Source organism: Sinocyclocheilus anshuiensis, unplaced genomic scaffold (assembly GCF_001515605.1).
Source record: "Sinocyclocheilus anshuiensis isolate Anshui unplaced genomic scaffold, SAMN03320099.WGS_v1.1 scaffold1430, whole genome shotgun sequence".
NCBI classification, from domain to species: domain Eukaryota; kingdom Metazoa; phylum Chordata; class Actinopteri; order Cypriniformes; family Cyprinidae; genus Sinocyclocheilus; species Sinocyclocheilus anshuiensis.
The window spans coordinates 1,143,510-1,166,960 of NW_015555721.1; the positions used below are offsets into that span (position 1 = coordinate 1,143,510).

Here is a 23,451-nt window from a genome sequence, read left to right on the forward strand (position 1 = left end):
AAGCACCTGCTGTCAATCACTGAGCTGCAATCCAATTTTATTCCTGAGAGAACAAGATGTTAAAAGTCTTTGTCCACAGCATGGAGAACCTGTGGATTTGAATTGCCTATTGTCAGGAATATGGACTGTCTGTGTGTGTTTTGCTCCCCATGTGCTCCCAGTGACCCAGTTTCTCCCGTGTCTGATTGTGTTAATTTGATTCACCTGTGTTCCCCTGATTATCCCCGTTTAGTTCCTGTTACTTAAGCCCTGTGTTTTCCTGTGTCTGTCTATAGTGTTAAACGTCTATCCCCTGTGCTACATGAATGTTCCTATGGATTATTAAAGGCTGTGGATGGTACTCTCCTGCGTTCTCTTCATTCCTCGTTTCCTCTCCGTAGGCAGTCGTGACACCTATATAGAGAAACATAATGAGAGTAATTTCCCTCAGCTCAGTGTTAATATGATTTGAATATGTCTGTATTCCCTTCTGAGATAAATGGTATATTGCTTCTTTTCCAGAAAATACATATATTGTTATACTTAATGATACCTACAGTTAGGTTTCAAACTTAATACCCACAAGATATTAAAAGTGACTGAAATAGAATTAGTTGCTTTTTTTCAAATGCTTGAGGTTTTCAACTGGGAAAAAATGTGCAGCATGTCTGTTCTGATTGGGTCACATCAGCAGGGAAAAACAATGCTAAATATGCATAATAATATATATATTTTTTGCCATCTGTCACTTGGATATGGCAACATGGACAGGTTGTGTGATATTATAAAACACAGCAAACAAATATTGATGAATAAATTAATTTGTATAATAATTATAATTTATAAAAGAAATGGATTTGTATAAAAAGAAATTTTATATAAATTTTGTATTAATATAAATTTCAAGTAAATTTATATTTTAAAGTAATTTATTTTTAATTAAAATATACAATAATTTGAATGTTTTTACTTAAGTAAATAGTGAAATTAAATGTTTAGTACATTTATTCACCTTAATTACCTCTATAAAGTGTTTCTATAAAATCTCCAGTATCATTCTGTTTTTAGTACTACAGTGTGCTAGAACATGTAGAGACATATTTAACAAATAAATTGTAATACGGTGCTGCAGCTGTGACATCAAAACCCAAAAGACTTGGCAGGTTTGGTTTGTGTGTTCACAACGGTTCAATTAAAGCCGTTTGGTTCAATTCAGGACCAAAAAAGAAATTGAAACATTTAGTCCTGGTTCGCATAGTGCTGGCATTTTTAACACCAAACCTAAAGATACAAAATGAACAAAAAATGTGTGAGGGAACCCTGAAAATGTGGGTCTCGGTCCACTTCCAAACGAACTCTGGTGCAGCTGAAGTGAAATATGAATGCAACAAGGAACAAGTACATGTAAGCGAACCAAAAACAGTATGGTAAGTCACAAGATTCGCCTCTAAAAAGAACAGAATGATCAAGCATACCTGTTTTTTTCTCGTCATAGTCGCGATGTTGTCCATTACAGTTCAGTACAGGTAGCAGGTCTTCATTTGTGTGCAGCGGGGAAATTCCTGCCACTGTTTTTACTGCCTCATAACTGCTGTTTGTGAGTTTTCAGCTAGTACTAAATATCATCGTATGTATGCACAAACAACGAGCGCATTTAGCCCAGCACACAGCACTGTAATGGATGTTCGGTAAGTTTCGTCACATTATATGTTATAAAAGCCTTTTTTTAAGGATCTTTAAATGCCAGTGTGAATGGCAAACCAAAACTAAATGTAAGGTGTTTTCACATATAGTTAATTTTAAAAGAACCAAACCCACCTCACCTTGCGAACCAGAAAGGGAACCAGCTGAAAGTGACCTCAGTTCTTTTGGTGTTCACAATAAAGTGGACTCAAAAGAGAACCTGGTTTTTTTTTTATCCTCTTCAGCACTGAAATGATCTCAGACCCGTTCTTGTTCACACCACAACTTCATAAGAACTCTGACCCCAGCTTTCTGTGCAGTAGTGAAATGCTGGAGTCTGACCTACTGGAAATTTGGAAGATGAAGTGGACAGGGAAGGGGGTCAGGAAGAGCTGGTAGTCCCTGATCATGTCACTGGTCAAGACATCTGCCAAGCGCTCTCTTCCACCCTCAATACCACGACTGGGGTGAGACCCTCGAGCAAGGCCGAACCCCCAACTGCTCCCCAGGCGCCGCAGCCAAAAATGGCTGCCCACTGCTCCGGGTGTGTGTTCACGGCAGGGCTGGAGTTGGACTAATTTTCAGCCCTGGAGTTTCATGCCTTAGACCGGCCCACTGACTATATTAAAATAATGTCATTAAAACCTCAGAATAGAAGTCTGCAATAGTGCACTGTTCTCATCTGATCGTCTTCATTTGTTGTAGTCTGGCTGATTTTAAGGAAAAAATTTACTCAGCTTAGTACATGTCCACGTCAGTTTCTAGAGCTTTCTTTTCTTTTTTTTAATTATTCTGCCCTTTTCAGCGTCAACTTTACGCTTTCTAATATCCATTTTTTATCTCTTATTTTTCGCTTGCATGTCTCCAACAACTGACTTTTTTTTTGAGCAAGGTGCCGCTATCGGGGGAGTCAAAAGATAATTACGTCATCATTAACCTGCAGGCTGCACTCTACGAAAAAGCACGGGGCTGCAGTAAAATAATAAATGAAAAGAGTGTGGCTGCTGTGAGTGCAGGCAACTTAGGGACAGCATCCATATTTTAAACCAGTGGCATGACAACACCGGCCCTCGAGGCCAAAAAAACCAAACCGGCCCACAGGGAATTCTCCTGGTGCTCCCAATTAGCCAATCCGGGCCTGGTTCATGGTGTGTGTGTGTTCACTACTCACTGCTGTGTGTGTGCACTTGGATGGGTGAAATGTAGAGCACAAATTCCGAGTATGGGACACTATAGGCTACTCGGCTACACATCACGTTGTCGTAATCGTCTTCACTTAATTTCTTTTTTTCTCAGATAAGATAGTATTAAAATGTTTCTTTGCTCCTAACTGCTTCTTTGCTCCTTGCAGGTATGCATTAAAACCGTTTAATGCACAGGTAGTTCCAAGTCAGTTTAATCACCGTTCTATGGGTCATTCTACAGAAACGTCCACTTTTGGTATGGCAAGATGTCTTCAAATGTATTTCTTTTTTTTTACATTTAAACTTAGACCACATTATTATATTACCTTTTGACTTTATGAATACACATAAATGACAGCTTAATGATTTTTTAAATCTTTTTTGTGCATTTATTTAAAGACCACATGTACCATTTTTTTGTGACTGGTGTTACCTTCTTTGCAAATTTTAAAGGTTTTTATAAAATATTATTTCTCGATTTTTTTTTTGTACATGTAGTCAGAGTTACAGAAAAATAATGATAATGCAACAAATAAGGAGATTATGTTTTATTTATGCTAATCAGGTTTGTTAAAAGTGTTATTGAGTGATGTTAGTTCATTTGCGCAACCATGTATTTGCTATAACAATGAAAATATTTGTAAAAACTATAAACTATATCAAGAATTCAATGGATGTAAAATTATTATCATGTCACATGTGACACATTTTATTTAATGTGACAGAAAAAAAGTAACACCAGTGACACAATGAAATACCAGTGACATACATAAGACCAAAGATCCTTATTCTTAAGTAGATAAGACTAAATTGTTACATTTGGCATACATTTAGCAATTAGTGAAAACAGTTAGCAAAAGAAAATAAACATAAACGGATCTTCACTGGTGTTACCCATAAGGAAGGTAACACCAGTGACAATTTTCATGAAAAATGCATTTTACAAAATGTCTGCTGCAAGGCATCAAACCATGTTGACAATCATGGTATACTCATTAAATTAAGTAGTTTAATCCATTTGTATTCTAGTTTTTTACAATTTGTACTGGGGATCTTTCGTATCCTCCGTCGCAATCTGCCGGCCCTAGAAAATCTCCTTTTCCGCCAGTCACCACTGCCGAGCTTCATCGCGGCCGTTGCTCTGCTCGACCAGCCACACGCTCTCCACAACACCGAGGCTTTATCTTGCCTCCACTGGCGAGACTTCCAACTTCCCCGACATCCTCGTATCATTCGGCCATGACAATATATACTCCGATCGGAAAGTGGATACATTTGATACCGCCGCCGCAGTGCCCCGCTCATTTGATACCGCCGCTGCATTGCCCCGCTCATTTGATACCGCCGCTGCATTGCCCTGCTTAATTTGATACCGCCGCCGCAGTGCCCCGCTTAATTTGATACCGCCGCCGCAGTGCCCCGCTTAATTTGATACCGCCGCCGCAGTGCCCGGCTTAATTTGATACCGCCGCCGCAGTGCCCGGCTCATTTGATACTGCCGCCGCAGTGCCTCCATTCGTCGTTTCGAGACTAATGGCTTATTCAGCATTGGACCGGGCTCTCCCTTCCGGTGCAGCAGAGCCGCGGCTCCCTTCGGTCGCAGCAGGAGCCCTCCATCTGTTGTTTTGAGATTCATGGCTTATTCAGCATCGGACAGGGCTCCCCCTTCCGGCGCAGCAGAGCCGCGACCCCCTTCAGTCGCAGTGAGAGCCCTCCATCCATCGTTTCGAGCCCCATTTGCTTGTTCCGCATCGGACAGGGCTCTCCCTTCCGGTGCAGCAGAGCCGCAGCTCCCTTCGGTCGTAGTGAGAGCCCTCCATCCGACGCTTTAAACCACGCCACGTATTCAGCTGCAAGAGGGACTCTCCCTTCCGGTGCAGCAGAGCCGCAGCTCCCTTCGGATGCAGCGAGAGTCCCTCACCTGGCCTTCCATCGTGCTCCTCATTCGGCGACAGGTAGGGCTTGTCGCAGCTCACGTTCAAGCACCGCACGATCCCTCCCAGTCGCCCTGCCGCCTCCTCGCACACCCTACTTTTCTTCATGGCACGCATATTTTTTGGGGCTACTTAGTTTTCTCTCCGGCTGCTGTCTCATGCCATTAGCTTCTTTTGGGGAGTTCTCTGGGTTCGGGCTTTAACCCGAGCTCGGAGCCCTCCCTCTGGACAGCACGCCAAATATGCTACTAATTGCTTAATCACATTATATGTTAGTGTGAACTCGTGAAATGATTTTTGTTAAACGGTAACACCAGTGACAACTCCAGGGGACCACTACTTTCATTATATATTTTATAATATTTATTTGGCATTTTGTTTTTTTTATGTAATTTACATCATATATTTGATTAGTTACGAATGCATAATTGTATTTTAAATGGTAGAAAAACCTGTTTTTGACCTCAAAATAAAGCACTTTCCCTCTGTACATGGCTGTGGGGATGAGCAGTTTTGTTGTGCTTGGAATTCTTTATAATTAGTTAAAAACAAATATTGCTACATTGATGGCTCAAGAAGGTGTAATTGTTCAAATAACACGTTGTTTTATTTGAAAATATAATTTTTTTTTTTTTTACATTTTTTTTCAAGTGTAATATTTCTGTAAAGGCTAGGGACAGAAAAATTGACATTTCCATAGAATGACCCCTATATGCACTGCATTCGTTGACATACACACATGCACATCACTCGCACACACGCTGCCATGAGACTTTTATTAATATAACACCTTCGATACCGAATCACTACATTATAATGCTTTCAAAAATCATGAGGAAATCAAACCACAAATGGACCCACAAACGAACCGTACCCAGACCACCTCCGTTTTTCTTTTTTTGGTCCGGACCAAAAGAACCAAGTGAACCGAACTAAGTGTGAACACACCCTAATTCACCATGGGTTCCCTCGAACTTGACGATACTTGATCTACAATGTGAATTACACCCACCCATACCAAAAACGCACATTTGAAGCAGTTATGTTTATTTTAAAAAAGGTTGTTTCTAATAAACTACTTAAAGGAGACATATTATGCCCCTTTTTACAATATGTAATATAAGTCTCTGGTGTCCCCAGAATGTGTCTGTGAAGTTTCAGCTCAAAATACCCCACAGATCATTTAGTATATCATTTTAAAAATGCCCAGTTTGAGTGGAAGCAGAAACACGCTGTTTTTCGTGCCTGTCTCTTTAAATGCAAATAAGCTGCTGCTCCCCGCCCCCTTTTCCAGAATAGTGCTGCACCATTACAGCTCGGACCTCCTAAAAACATCTGTTTTGGTTCTTATTATCATGTTTATCGCGCTGAAATCATGCGTTTTAAACCATATGAGTTTAAACTTCTGATATACGGTTTTCTGAGAGCACACATCCGAAGCACACGGACAGAAAGTGGCTGTCACAGCATGTGAGTATTAAACTAAGTTCTCATTCACACACAAGTTTACGTTAAAAACACACATGAGTTACAAAAAACAGTCGGTTATGTCTGTGAAGGTAAACAGCTGGGAAATAAATCGCATGTTTATTTTAGATCTGTGTGGCAGCAGCAATATACAGTAAATAAATCAATAAATGCACTGCTCTGTTGTCTTCTCTGAGGCTGGGACTCTAAACAGTGTTCCGTGCAGCCAAAGGCAGAACATTAGCATTAGAACTGGTACACCGTTGTCGCTTGTGAAATCAAAATGACGGCGCCGTGGGTGGAAACTTACAGATTAAGGGGTGGTAATATTATAATGAGATCCCTTTGCAATGTCACTAGGGGAGCGAAATCTGACGCGTTGTTTTATTTTCAGACGCTTGCAGAAAAAGGCTTACCAAAACAAAGTCACTGGATTAATCTTTTTCACGTTTCCTTGGTTGGTAGATGCACCGGGGACCTGATTATAGCACTTAAAACCTGGAAAAGTCAGATTTTCATGATATGTCACCTTTAAGTAAGTGTGGTGGCTGCTATGTAATGTTTTGGGAGTTAATAAGATGAAAGCTCTTTTTAACCTGGACATCCTTGAGCTTCTTTTTGTGTAAGCGATTCTCCACAGATAGTCGGCATATACTCCCTTGAGGCAATTATGAAGTTCATAATGGAAGACAGAGAGAACAAATTTAATTAAGATAAGCCTTTACCTGTTCATCTGTTTCTGTTTCTCTGTTTGTTCTCTTCGTAACAAAGCCATTAGAGGCCCGCAAAGTTCATGTCAAAATTCTCTCTTATTTCTTTACCATTGCTCTGTGTCTCTGTGAATCATAATAATGTCACGATCTGGTCTATGATTCCCCTGCTGCAGAAGTGTTAATACACAATGACTACTGAAGCAGAACTTAATTTATATTGTGTTTCTTTCTATATTCAGCGGAACAGAACATTTTCTTGAATGACAGTTGAAATTTATGATAGATTACATGGTTCCTCTGAGTCAGTGAACAGAAAGTGATCTGGACAGTAAGATGTCAGCCATTAACAGTATGTTTGCAAACTTAACTTGTATTATTAATTGAAAGCTACATATGTGACCCTCTCTGTGAAATCCAGGCTAAAGTCTCAAAATCTAATTATGAGATAACAAGCATCAACGTTTGATTTCAACCATTAATTTCACTATATAATTTAAATCTTTGACATGGTCTTACTCCGTCAATATTAAAGATATAAAGGTCACATTTTCACAGAATGTTATTTACCGTATGAAGGATGATTTTATGTAGAAAACAGTAAATCACACACAAAAAAAGACTAGCTGAGTCACAGAGAGGGTCACATATTTGATTCATTATCCTTATTACAAAATTATGCAAAATATTTATACAATTATACAAAATTATAGAATGCAAATTTGCATTTGCATACTAAATATGGGTATAAAAAAGCTACTGCTATTTGCGTCCCAGTGTGAATAGTAACATATAAGCTACTGTTTAAATTAATGTGAATTCAGTATTGTTTTCTTTCTGCACTGTGGTGTAAATAGCAATATAAATCTCCCATTACAGTACAGTCTAGATAAATTGATTTATCTCTCTATTTGAACTAGGCCATCATTTGTTTTGTAGCCTACAGAACACAAGCCATATTGACCAGTTTATGTCTTAACTCATATTTCAATATTTGATTTCTTGTTTCACCAGTACCATTAGATTCAGACGAACCATAATAGGACTGCAAGCATTTTCCAGATTTTGCATATCAAAGCATGTTCCAAATCTAATTAAAAAAAGCAGCAGATATCTGAGACGTGAGGGGAATAAAAGTAAACATTTTAATATAAAAAAACCCCTGCAACATCAAAAAAATAAAATAAGCATTAAATAGTGACAGTAAGGAAAAGTGCAGAAAATGAAGGCTTCATGTGCAAAATGTAACACTCAAATTCACCATAACTAAATATTCAGGACAAATCATGAAAAAGTTTATGCAGAATAATATGGAAAACAAAAGCATATACTTTCATTCATAAGTTAATATTCTATATCCTGGGAAAAACCTCAATCATCTGCCTGCTTGGTAATTGATGACAGCAGCATTGGTGATGGTTATTTTTTGTTTTAAAAAATATAAATTGTACATAAAAAATGTTAAAATAAAAAGTAAATAAAAACTTTTAAAAGCATTATAAAACATTCTTAGGATTTTATTTACACTACTATTGAAATGTTTGGGGTTAGCACATTTTTTTAAAAAGGAAATTAATACTTTTATTCTGCAAGGACACATTATATTTTTCATAAGTGACAGTAAAGACATTTATAATTTAAATTTTAAAAACATATTTTGTTAAATAATGATAATAAATGTTTCTTGATCATCAAATCATCATATCAGAATGATTTCTGAAGGATCATGTGACACTGAAGACTGGAGTAATGATGCTGAAAATTCAGCTTTATCATCACGCTTTATCATATGTAAATAGAAAACATTAATTTTAAATTATGTTACACAATATTGATTTTTATTGAATTTAAAATAAATAATTTCATCTTAAGACATTAGACATAAAAAAAATAAATAATAATAATTAAATTAAAAATAAAAATAGCTCCAGAAGGAAACACAATGCATTAAGAGCCTGGAGGTGAAAACTTTTTGAATTTTAAGATCAGGGTAAATTGAACTTATTTTGTCTTCTGGGAAACTAATTTTCTTGATTTTAAGGAGAAATTGCAGCAAAAAAAGAGAGATGCTTTTAAAATATGTCCTGGAAAAATAAAGCTTTCTTTAAAAGCATTTAAAAATTATAAAAATTTTTTTTTTATAAAATGATCCTAAGGGAAAGAAAAAGTTCCCCTAAAAGAAGAATTCCCCAAATACAATTTATGAACATTTCCACAGAAAGCAGATAGAGAAATAATGTGACACTCCAACTTGCAAACAGATGAAAAATTGAATGGTTTGTGGAAATGACCTCTTAAATGTGTGATTCACCAGTGTGATTATCGCTCCTGGAGGCCTGTGAAAGAGTGCAGACAGTCAGATGATATTTGTATTCAGTCACAACTAGTTATTAGGAAAACACACAGCTCAGTTTGACTAAAATGCTTCAATGATCATCACCTCTCTTCTTAAGCATTCAGAAAGCAAACATGCAAATGAGAAATGCTATTTCCCTTCTGAGCATACGGTTAGTATGTGATCTTTGACATCCGTGTTATTATTGTCATGAGTACGCTTCAACTCATGACCTGATTGATGATGATGTCAAAGCAGCAAGTAAACACATTTAATAGTCTCAAAATGTTAAAGGAATATTTCAGCCAAAAAAGAACATTTACTGAAAAATAATGTATTCACCCTCAGACCATCCAGCATGTAAATAAATGAGTTTGTTTCTTCGTAGGAACAGATTTGGAGAAATGTATCATTACATCACTTGTTCACCAATGGATCCTCTGCAGTGAATGGGTGCCGTCAGAATGAGAGTCCAAACAGCTGATAAAAACATCACAATAATCCACACGATTTATCAGTTAACATCTTGCAAAGTGAAAAGCTGCATGTTTGTACCAAACAAATTCATCATTAAGGCATTTTAACTTTACAGTGTTACTTCACGCCAAAATACCAGTCCACAATTCATAACAACACTTCTGCCGGTGAAAGTCCATCCCCTCTTGTCCTCTCACATCAAAATCAACTGATGTATTTGCTTGTTTTGGACTGTTTTGTCTTATAAATGGTGCTTGATCTGTGCATATTTCTCCCCTGATTCAGACAAAATAACTTTTTTTTTTTTTACTGGAGAAAGTAATATTATGGACAGAGGATATTTTAGGCAGAAACAATGGTTGAAAACTTTTAATGATGAATTTGTTTCTTACAAGGCACCCATTCACTGCAGAGGATCCATTGGTGAGCAAGTGATGTAATGCTACCAAATCTGTTCCCATGAAGAAACAAACTCATCTACATCTTGGACAGCCTGAGGGCAAATTCTGTGCACACATTCGCAAAGCAAGAGCTAACTGGCTCCTCTTTGAGACTGAGTTTACCTGCAGTTTGCTTGTTTGGTTTGAGGTGAACTCTGAATATTTCCTCTTGTGTGGTGCACAGATACAGGACAGGAATTTGGCATACTCCTCTCTCACCTGTCAGGAAATTACAGAGACATTTATCACAGACAATAGCGAGTGCATTTTTATGATCATCGATTTATCATCATAACAAATGTGTTTGTGAGAGTTTAGCGGCTTTTAGTCTATGTTTATGATCTTTGAAGTCAACTAATTCTAATATTCTCTGTAAGATCTTAGATCTTCATATATCAAAGGTGCAGAAACATTGTTGGTGTGGGTGTTTTTGTGTTAGATTAGTTTACATTTACATGTGTATTTAAAAAGATGTATCTTGTGTTTTGTGCTAATAAGTTAATATGTTGAATTGCCAATTTTAGTTACCGTGCTGATAAATAGTGTTTTCACTTTACTTATGATCAGCTGCAGAGCTTAAGGCCGTTCACTTGATCGCTGTCTGATTAATTTGGTCAGCCGTAAAACAGATATTCTGTTAAAATTGCCTATAAACATAATCATTAATTCCGTCTGAACACAGATTTTTGTCCAATCGGATGCTCTCTAGAATGAAAATGGTTCCGCCCCCTTATAAAACCGCCCCTGAAACTGACTAGCAAGTGACAAATTAAATTCTATTGACTACTTTTTTTAATAGGGAAAAAAGATGTCAACAATCAACATAACATAACGGATGTCTTTACAAACAACATCAACTTAAAACTACTAATACGATATTAATAATTACAGTAATTTTTCAATCATTTGATTTAATAATTGCAAATTTAAACCCAGCCACCTCTCACTAAAAACGTTTGCTATTATAACTGAACTGCAATTTTTTTCTAGTGTTCATTTTAATGTTCTATTTATCATTCCCTGTCCAGTGTCAACATTTATTGTTTTATTATTACCTGTCCCTGGCTTAATATTTTGTCAAAGCATGATTGATCATTCCATATGTTCATATATTATCTTTGTAATGAGATGAACAGGACTCACTTGTTTTGAGAGCCAGCAGTGCAGGATGAACATCAGCACCCCCTGCAGGCTGCTTAGTATGGTGAAGATGTATGACATTGGCAGAGTGTTTTCATCAAACTGAAAACAGCCAAACACCCACATGATGCCAAGGATACACAGCTGAGCAATTGCAGTAACCGTAAATGCCCTGTAGGTGGAGATAAAGATCTGCTTATAGCACACTGTTACAAATACTAAACGCATAAGCGCATAAGAGATGACATTCAAAAACATTAACAAAAACTTTGATTGGTAGTGAGGGTTTAATAACATTTCTCACTTGATTTTGTGTAGACTGTCTAAGTCTGGGTTGAGGGAGGAAAACTTTTCTGCCAGCTTCCATATTGTTATGAGGAAGAATAATACATTAACCTGAAACGAGCAGACAAAACGTAGTTTAAACAACAGCTTTCATTCTTTACATTTCTTTTAAGAGATTTTTGATTGTTGGTAATGTGGTACTTTCCAATAATAGCATAAACTATGCTGTTTAAAGTACAAACTCATGGTTTTTTGTTTTGAGAACTACTTAATACAATATATTTGATAAACAATGAGTAACATGAATAAGTAGTTTACCTGCACTGAAAAATGATATTATCTGAATTAATTGGTTTTATTGTTATTTATTTAAATGTTTTTATTTAAATATTTAAAAGAACTGAATCAACATACATTAGGTTTTACTATTTTAAGTATTAAATTAGGTAGACATTCCTATTTAATGTAACAATGACACGTTTTACCCATTGGATAAAATGCAACATTCCTAAAAATTCTGACAGACATTGTATGGTACTAAATATTGTGACACACAACAACAAAAAATATTGGGACCCTTTTTACAGTACATCACTGTATTGTAGAAAGCCATTTACCCATTTATATACTTTTTTAATGCAATAAAATATGTGACCCTGGAGCACAAAACCAGTCATAAGTAGCATGGTTATATTTGTAGCAATAGCCAAAAATACATTGTATGGGTCAAAATGATTGATTTTTCTTTTATGCCAAAAATCATTAGGATATTAAGTAAAGATCATGTCATATCATATCAAGATCATGAAGATATTTTGTAAATTTCCTACTGTAAATATATTAAAACTTAATTTTTGATTAGTAATATGCATTGCTAAGAACTTCATTTGGACAACTTTAAAGGCGATTTTCTCAATATTTTGATTTTTTTGCACCCTCAGATTCCAGATTTTCAAATAGTTGTATCTCGGCCAGATATTATCCTATCCTAACAAACCATACATCAATGGAAAGCTTATTTATTGTATAAATCTCAATTTCGAAAAATTGACCCTTATGACTGGTTTTGTGGTTCAGGGTCACATATGTAATATAATATTTAGTTTGGCCTTCCCCCATTTCCTTGCTCTTGACTCTTAGATCCTATTTTCTAATATATTTTGTGGAAAGTGCCATGTTAAGAGGTACTTACAATAATTATGACACAAACTGGCCCATAAAAGCTCCAGATGAAGCCATCTGGAATGTTGAGCCAACAGCTACAGATAAAGAAAAACATCTTAATACCATCAGAAACAAACCTGAAATTCTAATTAGCGTCTGCAAAGACATCAGTAATGTCTAAAACTCACTAGTTATCGGTGCCATATCCACTTGCGTTCACTGTGGCTGAAATGGCAACGATAACAGCAGGAACTCCATAACCAGCGGCAAACATATAGATGGGTCTCAGCGTTGTGTTGAAGACCAGCACCACCATGCGGAAGAGCTGCACTCCTTCCAGACACATCCAGCAGAAGGAAGCCAGGAAGAAGTAGTGCAGAATGCCTGCAACGACTGCACAGCCCACCTGAAGGACAGGAAGTGAACACTCAGGATGTTTATTATCAGACCCAGACAAACCAACCCTGTTTGAAGCCGCAGTTCACCTTATTCTCTGTGCGGGTGATGCCCACGAGGAACACAAAGTAGGCGATGAAGAGGCTGATGCAGAGGTGCAGGTGGATGGTGTTGCGTGTGCTCTGGATGGATCGCACGAAGTAAAACGTGACAATGCAGATGAGGAGGCAGATCAGAGACAGCGGCAGTCCCACCAGTGTGACCAGACGCAGCTCGTATACATCCTAGTTAAGAGAGAAAATGAAGAGTCTCCTTAACAGATTTTAACTTACAGTTAGAGTGTGAGCGCGTTAAGTATTCTTCTCTCTTTTGCAGCATGTATTTTAATCCTCTGTTGCACTGCACATATCATTAAAGGTCATTGCAATTATTCAGGGTGTGACCTTTGACCCTCGCCCACAATCCTGTATGACTATCCTCCTATATTATATCATTGGCTGCGTCCGAAAGCTTAGGCAGCAAATCAGTGACTTTGCGGGCAGCGTTTGCGCATGAAGGAACCTGATGAGACTAATGTCAAACATCTGAGGTAGCATAAAGCATAATGATCTACAACAAATTAGAGAGGGATTTGGTGATAACTAAGCAAATATTTAATTACTACAATACTAATTTTAAAAGTTGTTCAAAAACATACACTTATACAAAAACTGACCTTAACTTTCAAACACTGTTTTATTTGTTAATTGTCTCGGAATGGAACGCACAGGATAGTGGGAAAAGGATACAGGCCATAGGTTATATACTGCATGCCTATAAGTCATTTGCACACATACAGTATGGCCAGTCTTACTAACAGCTCGCGCCAGCGTAAACCGTCTTTTGGCGTTAAAGTACACTCTTAAAAATAAAGGTGCTTCAAAAGGTTCTTCAAGCGATGCCATAGAAGAACCATTTTTGGTTCCACAAAGAACCATTCAGTCAAAGGTTCTTTAAAGAACCATCTCTTTCTTACCTTTTTATAATCTGAAGAACCTTCTTTCGCCACAAAGAACCTTTTGTGAAACAGAAAGGTTCTTCAGATGTTAAAGGTTCTTTATGGAACCATTTAGACAAAAAGGTTCTTCTATGGCATTGTGAAGCACCTTTATTTTTAAGAGTGTAGTACTGTCAGGATTTAGCCTACTAAAGATGCGCAGTGACAAATTAGCGCCGAAAAGGCGTGGACAGTTATTTTTGTGCCTGACCTTACAGAATATGCATTTGTTTCAAATACAAAATTTATGGGAGGACGTTTTACTAACGTTTGCACTCGTCAAATTACTGGTATTTACTGGTATTTATGCCATTATTTAACACCCGATAAAGCATGTCATAAACTATTTTTTACACACGGCGGGCTAGAGTGAGCTTGAGAACGGCGCGGCCGGCGGATTCGACGAAGGAGACTTGTGGCAACCACATGTGATGACCCCGGGCTGGACTCTGCTTCGTCTACGGTGAAAGCCGATCCGGCGATCGACAGCGCGAAGTTGATGTATTTCCTCAGCGACCAGCATGGATCAGCTCTAGGCATGACGAAGCGGATATCGTACTCTTTTGGACGACCAAACAAAGCAGTTTCGCTTTCACAACGAAACACACAGCGTCTTCACGACATGGCGGCGGCGGCAACAACAATACTAGAGCGAGAATAAAAGTTACGCTTTCTTTCTTTGCGTGAACATTTGGGCAGCGTTATGCAAATCTTCCCACATCGTGACGTAGACATGTTGGGGCGTGTTAGAACGAGCCGTTTTAGGTAGGCGTGGTTGACTCTTAACTTTTATAAAGAATATCTCTTTGGATTTGAGACTTTAGTCTTTGCAACTTTGCAGATCTTCTTTATGCACCAAGAGCTTGTAACACTCCAAAGAGAAAGGAAAAATTGAAATCGCATCATATGACCCCTTTAATTTGCGCGTTGTTAGTAAATCACCCGCAGAAATGCTAATTTGCCCAAAACTGGCCCGTAATATTTATCTTTTAACAAACTCTTTAGTGCCTAAAAATACTTTTGTATTAATAGTTTAACTTTTATGATGTGCTCAAGTTTTGGTGACAAAAGTTAGAATACAAACCCCAATATCATAGAGAGCCATAAGCACAGCAAAGCTGCTGAGGTGAGAACAGGAGCAGACGGTCTGATCGGCACTGGATCTCACTGTAGTGCAGCCACGTGTTGACCACGCGCCCCCTTCCAGTTCAGGATCCCAAAACACACACATAGGCTTATGCTTCTCATTCTTTTTCTGGAGGGAAATGTACGTGCAGAATTATTAATTGATAGTATATCATATTGGTGAAACACATTATATGTGGTACATTGAGAGAATTGTTCCATACCTCCAAGTGAGAAAACGTGAGATTTACTGGTTTCGTTAGATTGTCTGTCTCTTTGTTACTAACAGTGGCAGTTACTACTTTTGAATTGATCTTGAAAGTTTGCTTTTGCTGTGTCTCTAAATGGTCAAAATAGCCATTGAGTGATTCCTCCAGACCTTTGTAGCTGAGGAGAGCTGCAGTCGTAAAGCCTGGTTGATACACAAAGACGGTAGAAACTGTTTTATACTGTCGAATAATAAAAAGGTCACTTTTATTATTATTATTAGTACTATTATTTACTCTGTAAATGAAATTAGGAATATATACCGAGGTATGTATTTCCTGTTGCTGTGTCCCAGTGGGAGGTCAATTGTGCTCCACTAGTATTCATCATGAAATGACCCTCAGGTGGAGAATTGCCCCTCTTTACTAACAGCTCCACATCTGAAAGGCAAAAACCAAATTACAAATATAATAAATTCAGTGAAGCGGATGTACGATACTGACATAATATTTTGGTCTTACCAGTTTTAGCGCTTACTCTCCTGGTCTGGCTTACTGACAGCTGAGGTCCTATCAGTTTTAGCATGCTTTCCACAATACTAAACAATGCTGAGATTATATGATTATCACCATTGAAGCCACCAAGAAGCAGATCATCTAGAGCATTTAGAAATGCCTGTATGCGGTTGGGTAAAATGAGAGAGAATTGTGGATCAAGATGATGTTTAAGTATAAGCACTCATTTGAGCTTGTTGAACTTAAGTGCATTTATGGTAAACTAAAATATACTTTAATGTAATTTTTATTCAAACTTGTATGTCATGTATTTAAATATATTTGTAATGATGAAGTTGCAGTTTAGTACATTTTAAATATAGTAAGTGTAATATTGCAAAACACACTAAGTTAGCCTACATTTATAATTGAGTACATGTGTTTTATGTTAGTCAAGTCACCAAGAATTAGTGTACTTCTTTAAAGCATGACATATTATTAAAACATGATGATTTAATATATACTTTAAAACATTTAATTAGACATCACAAAGTGCACTTTTTTGCTTAAGTGTGTTAAGAAACAGTCATGAAAGTGTACTCTCTTTAGGTACATTTAAGTGGACATTTTTTGAATTAATATTATATCATCTGCAAATATTATTGTATAAAAGTATTTAAAAATATTCTTTAAATTTAAGTGCTCCTTTTCACAAGGGTATATATATATATATATATATATATATATATATATATATAGAAACTCTAGATGGCGCAGTCCGATAGGTCTAACTCAATCTGACCTAATGACATCATTATCACATGGCACTTTTTTGCTTAAGTGTGTTAAGAAACAGTCATGAAAGTGTACTCTCTTTAGGTACATTTAAGTGGACATTTTTTGAATTAATATTATATCATCTGCAAATATTATTGTATAAAAGTATTTAAAAATATTCTTTAAATTTAAGTGCTCCTTTTCACAAGGGTATATATATATATATATATATATATATATATATATATATATAGCCAATCTGTGAATTTTTGCAATAAAACTGATTAACAAATCAGACTGATTTATCACCTGCAAAAATCTTTCTCCGTCCCCTTGTGTAAAATGCTTCATGCTGACAGAATCACTCTGATTCAGTATCAGACAGCTGTTGGTCATCAAAGAGACAAGTTTTGTGAACTCTGGAGATGCCTACACAGAAAAGAGAAATCAGCATTCTGGTTCATTATGAATGACTGCAATATTCGGTTACAGTAATCTAGTAAAAGTTACGCAGTACCTGAGATGCTTTGCTCTCACTAAATAATCTGTCGCACTTTAGCTCTAAAAAACAAAACAAAACTATAAACAAAATATAACTAAGCAATATCACACAAGAAAAGGTATGGTTGTGATTAGGTGATCACATTTGATATTCAGACCAGTAGCACAGATTGTGTGTTTGCAAGACAGATCATTAAACAAGAATCAATATTACACTTAAAAAATTGGTAACCTAAAATGGTTAACATATTAATTACATCAACAATATTAATATTTGGTGCAAACACATGCAACTGCTGTGTGCTATGAATTATGGGAAAGCATGAAATTTAAGAGATATTTAGGAACCAAAATAAACTTTTAACAGAGAACTCTAACCTGTGCATTTCATTTGTTTGTGACCATAGTTGGTGAATCCTAAGCACAAACATTCAAGGCCGTCTTTGCTGTTTTTGCAGACTCCTCCTCCACATATAGATTTATCAACGTCACATACACCTTCAACAACATCAAAACAGCATTTTGGAGGATATTAGATTTCTCAAAAATAAACCGAAACTTCAATGTGTCAAAATGTGAACTTGAATGGTTTGAAAGGACCTACTCTCGCAGAGTTCACTTGTATCAGTGAAGTTAGTTTCTCCTGACTTTAGTCTGAATCCAGCATCACAGATGCAGTAGAAACCTCCAGCAGTGTTATGACATGATGCGTGTTTTCCACAAAAACTGGGATCATTGCATTCATTTCTGTCTGTAATTTAGGGACAGATAATAAACAAAACTCTCAACTGAAAACTCTCACATTAGACTGCAAGCAAACAGATGGCCAAAAAATACGTAGGATAAAATTGTTTGATACCAATACACTGAACTCCTTGTCCTGAATTGCTGGAAATGTAGCCAGTCGCACATGTGCATTTATATCCTCCTTCAGAATTGACACATTCTGTATTAGGACTACAATCAGCGCTGCCAACCACACATTCATTGATGTCTGAAATGAGATGAACAGAGATTCAGATGTTTTCTCTGCTGCACAGAGATCATGTGAGATGCATCATATCATCATAGCATGTTACTGGCATGTTTCTAGCATGAATTAGCTTGTTCCTAGCATGTTTTAATACATAACTAACATGTTTGCTGCCATGTTTCTAGCATTTCTAGCATGTCGCTAACATGATTTAACACACTGTTACCATGTTTTAGCATGATTTAGCACATTGCTAGCATCTTTTAACATATTGCTAACATGTCTTAGGCTAGTTACCAACATTCTTCAGTATATCATCTTTTATGTTAAAAAGAAGAAATAAACTCATACAGATTTGAAACAACTTGGGTGGGTAAATGATGACAGACTTTTTGGGTGAAAATTGAATTTTCAATTTGGGTGAAAGTTTCCTACCAATACACTGAACTCCTTGTCCTGAATTGCTGGAAATGTAGCCAGTCGCACATGTGCATTTATATCCTCCTTCAGAATTGACACATTCTGTATTAGGACTACAATCAGCGCTGCCAACCACACATTCATTGATGTCTGAAATGAGATGAACGGAGATTCAGATGTTTTCTCTGCTGCACAGAGATCATGTGAGATGCATCATATCAAGCTCTCTTTACCTTTGCATTTATTCGAGTTCGCTTGTTTGAAATTGCCATCTGAGTTTATGTTGAATAACTTACATTTACACAGTATTGTCAGTTATTTTTTGCTGTGTTGACAGAAATTGTTTTAAACAAAGCCACGGTGCCTCCGAGAAGCTCACAGTTGTGGCATGTTGTTCCTGATTGAATTTATGGTTTTGAATGAATCATTGATTGAATGATTCAGTGACTCACTCATTATAGTTACTTGTCGCCACCTACTAGCGTATTAATATAAACTGCAGCAAGTCACTGAAAAATCCCCACCACTAATACACAGCGTTTTGTGCTTTGAATGAACATGAAAAGTACATGAAAAGCATGAAATTCAAGAGATATCTAGTAACTAAAAACTTCTCATGAAAAAAGTTAATAAAAGAAGGCCTTAATTGTTTAATCCTAACACTGTCCAATGTCAAATCTGGGTCATTAAGCAAAACCAGAAGCACTAGGTGGCCAATAAATGTGTAAGGTCTAATAGTTTCTTACCAATACACTGAACTCCTTGTCCTGAATTGCTGGAAATGTAGCCAGTCGCACATGTGCATTTATATCCTCCTTCAGAATTGACACATTCTGTATTAGGACTACAATCAGCGCTGCCAACCACACATTCATTGATGTCTGAAATGAGATGAACAGAGATTCAGATGTTTTCTCTGCTGCACAGAGATCATGTGAGATGCATCATATCAAGCTCTCTTTACCTTTGCATGAAATTGCATCCGCTTGTGTGAAATTATGAGCTGAAAGTGTTGTGAATCCTTCATGACATTGACAGTAGTAGCTGCCAACAGTGTTGAAGCATCTTGCATTTTTTCCACAAATGGATGGTTGAGACACACACTCATTGTCCTCTATAACAATGACAGAGAAAGTTTGAATAACCATAGCACCTTTTCCTGATTTTTATTTAAAATTCATTAATAAGTGCTGTTTCATGAATGTGTCGTATATCTGCAATATAATTTCCAGCTATTCAATAATATACAACATCAACAAAACTTGATTATTATTTGTGTGTGTTTGTGTGAATCTTGTATAAATGTTGGCATGCACAACCCAAGTAAAATCCTGTTAAGCCCTGACATCAGAGTATCATATATGTTAGCTTTTTTATTCATACCTACACAATTTCCACTGCGCTTTACATATCCAAGTACGCAGGATGTTTGCATCAGGATGTTCTCTGTCAGTGCTAACAGAAGAACTACAAGCAGAAAATAAAAAGTCTGTTACTGCAGGTTTAGTGTCTTTGGTGTAGTTTGATGCACATATAGTGAGTCTGAGACCACACTGATAATCTGAGATGTTTTTATGTTAACTTGCAAATATGCAGGTAGTTTTAGGAATTGTAAAAAGTCAAACCAAAGGCATTCAGAAATTAAAATTTAAAAGAAATGAATAAATTCATGATAATTTTCAATTTGACTAAAGTAGTTATGTAATGAAATGGTAACATTGACTATATTGCTCTCAAGCATGTCAAACTGAGCCACATTTTGACCCATCCTAATCTCATAGGTAAAACATGCTAAAATTAACCAAAATTACTTATTGCCTATAATGGCTTTCTTGGCATTCAATTTACTAGGAGTAACAGTCTTAGAAGACAAAGTTGGAAGACGTATCAAAGAAAAAAATAAATCTATTAAGCTAATTCTATTTCCACTCATTGTTCATGACAGTTGCATTGAGATGATGGCCAGTCAGGAAGTACACTGCTCGAGAGCTATGGGTGAGGTGCTGCGCAGTACTGTGGCTAACAGATTTAACTTACAGAACCAGCATACAGATCACCGCACTGTCACATGCTTTGACCACAGGCTTGGTCAGCCAGAAGACTGTTAAAAAGTGCCGTAACACTTTTTACAACCACATTGGTGACTCAGCCATAACCTAAGGTGTGGTCTTGCTCATTATTTTGTAACCAAGCATCAGGCAAACAATGTTTTTAGGATTTTGTTCTTATTCTTTTCAGTTTAACAGTAAGGTTTATGTAACACTTTTTTCGCTCTTCATAGTTTTTCCTGGGTTTGATGTCATTGTCCCATCAGCCTGGGCCTCTCAGCTGTGGACACATGAAAACACCTTGGATTTCCTGTCCTGATTTGGTTTCCGTCAATATTTTTCCATTGTCAAAATCAAAGCCAAGGAACTTCACGATTTAAAGTAGTTCACCCCAAAATAAAACAATCTGTCATAATTGACTCACCATCAAGTCGTTTCAAACCTGTATGATTTTCATTTTTGTGTGGAGCATAAAAAGGACATTTTGAAGTGTGTTTTTGTCAATGGTTATCAAAGTGGTTTTGTTACCAACATTTTTCAAAATAAATTATTTTGTGTTCCCCAGAAGAAATAAAGCCATAAAGGTTTGCAGCGACAATGAGTAATGACAGAATCTTCATTTTTCAGTTTAACTTTTGAGTTTCACTTGTCATTTTCTCACAATATCACATGAACTTACAATATTTTGATTATACAGTTTTACTATTGCAGTGTCTTTAGGTTAATGAGTTTGCATCTTTCCCCAAAATCACTTCTTTCATTTCACTTCATGGTTGTTTCCCAAACACTTAAACAGAATGTCTTAAGACTATGACAGCAGGAGCAAAACCCTCTGAGAAGACAAATGGATGTTGTGTTTCTTCTCCATTCATCAGTCACATTCAGCTGGTGCTTTCCAGATTACTGGAGCTCATAGGCCCTGCTTCAGATAAAAACTACCCCATTGTGACATCAGATTTTCCTATCTGTGGCAGTTTCCTTTCATGCCCATTTACTGTTTCTCTACTTTTGAAACTGCAACGATTACGCAGTTGTTGGCAGGGCAACATTTAATTTAGCAGAACCACACAGTGGCTCCATACAAACATCTGTCTCTACATTCATCAGTGGAAACTTCAATCCTGAAGAAATCTGAAGCGTGACTCACCCAGACTCAGCAGATGCTTGTGCCTCATGATCAAAGAGTGAAAGAAACTCGCAAAATGAAAAATCAATAATGAATACGGCTTATGGTTTGATCCTGAGCAACTTTTATATTTGAATGCCTCCTTTTCTCAGTCTTGCTCTCAGACTAGGTCTTGTGTCTCTCTCGCTGACTCTAATGCTGAACAAGCCTGAAGTGCCTGAAAGAGTTTTGTTGGTCCAGCCCCCTGCTTTGGTTGACACCGAGAGGGAGGGAGTGGGACAAAAAGTTGCAAGAAAATGACAATTGGCTTCATGATGTCAGTGTAGTGTTGAGTAACTCTTTCTTGGATGTTAATCTGTTCGCAGAATCTTTCTATTTAATTAAGAAGCATTAAAAACAAACAAACAAAGAAAAACAAAAAACTGAAAAAAAAAAAAAACCTGTTTTCAGTGTGTTTTGCTGAACCCAGTTCAATTATTAATATTGATAATGTTACACATAAAGCATTCAGGTAAAGTTGTAACTTTAACTCCCAACATCTGAGCTGGGGGGGGGGTTAATACTGAAGATGCGTGTGTGCATTTATACGTGTGACTTCCTGTTTTCGTGTTGTCATGAAGGTGTCAAGGAGACCGTTCTGCTTTCAGTGCTGATATTTTATCACCCATGCAGTTTCTAACACGTACATGTTTTTTTAGTATTGTTTTAGGTTAACAATACTCCAGTGTTCCTATCCCAAAAATGCATTTGCTAAAATAACCTTTAGCCTGTATTCATATGCAGAGGTTCCTATGGGAATGTTTGTTTGACAGATTTAATGTTACATTGTACTGACATTGTGCAAAGTTATATTTGCTCAAACAATGTCTTCTAGCTGTGTTCCTTTGGGCTAGATTCATAAATGGGACAAGTCAACAAGTAGGCTAATGTCCCAGACCTCTCAACAATGGCACCCATTTGTGTAGTTCTGGTGTTGCTGTGACCTGTTGATTGATTCTTTGATATTGCAGCTTTACATGCATTGTGGAAGAAAAATGGCTTTCTTCTTACATCATATTTTAAAATTGATGTCGTTGTCAACATTGAAGAGATTGTATCGCTACCCAAAAATAAATGAGGACTACTCAACCTACTCAACGCACACTCAAAGCAAAAAGTATAAGTGCTCAAGTATAAAGTATAAGACACCTCAGTGCATGTTTTCTTTTATGGAGAAGACAATCCCATATTATACACTATGATGAGCTATATATTTGCTATAAACAAACATCCAAGCTGAGGTATGAAGCAAGAGATTTGTTCGAGATACTGGTCATTGTAAAGTTCTTAAAGGGATAGTTCACCCAAAAAGGAAAATTACCCCATGATTTACTCACCCTCAAACCATCCTAGGTGTATATGACATTCTTCTTTCAGATGAATTCAGTCGGAGTTATATTAAACAATGTCCTGGCTCTTCCAAGCTTTATAATTGCAGTGAATGGTGGTTGAGATTTTGAAGCAAAAAAAAGTGCATCCATCCATCATAAAAAAAGGTGGTGGTGGGTGGG

General features: G+C 36.9%; 1 protein-coding gene across 2 annotated transcripts; it reads right to left on the reverse strand.

The window, feature by feature from the left end:
- Positions 1 to 9,011: 9,011 nt before the first annotated feature.
- LOC107672498 (CD97 antigen-like) lies at positions 9,012 to 22,103 on the reverse strand. 2 transcript variants are annotated; one of them, XM_016465711.1, is made up of 21 exons: positions 21,923 to 22,103; positions 20,111 to 20,194; positions 19,692 to 19,841; positions 19,474 to 19,608; positions 18,743 to 18,877; positions 18,194 to 18,328; positions 17,939 to 18,085; positions 17,713 to 17,832; positions 17,351 to 17,394; positions 17,143 to 17,262; positions 16,084 to 16,237; positions 15,886 to 16,002; positions 15,580 to 15,767; positions 15,315 to 15,485; positions 13,284 to 13,478; positions 12,987 to 13,204; positions 12,827 to 12,893; positions 11,654 to 11,745; positions 11,353 to 11,521; positions 10,333 to 10,428; positions 9,012 to 9,293 (listed from the first exon to the last, which is right to left on the reverse strand). In XM_016465711.1, exons 1-21 carry the CDS (start codon positions 21,948 to 21,950, stop codon positions 9,252 to 9,254), a joined length of 2,607 nt encoding a protein of 868 aa, XP_016321197.1. In that variant the 5' UTR covers positions 21,951 to 22,103; the 3' UTR covers positions 9,012 to 9,251. The 2 variants fall into 2 exon arrangements, with proteins under 2 accessions (XP_016321197.1, XP_016321198.1); XM_016465712.1 differs by lacking the exons at positions 18,194 to 18,328; positions 18,743 to 18,877.
- Positions 22,104 to 23,451: the final 1,348 nt, after the last annotated feature.

Coding starts and splice junctions, on each gene's coding strand:
- LOC107672498 (XM_016465711.1), bottom strand. CDS start 21,950: ATGAGGCACAAGCATCTGCTGAGTCTGG. Junction 18,329..18,742: donor ACAAGGAGTTCAGTGTATTG/GTAGGAAACTTT, acceptor ATCTCATTTCAG/ACATCAATGAATGTGTGGTT. Junction 10,429..11,352: donor ACTGCTGGCTCTCAAAACAA/GTGAGTCCTGTT, acceptor ATTTCCTGACAG/GTGAGAGAGGAGTATGCCAA.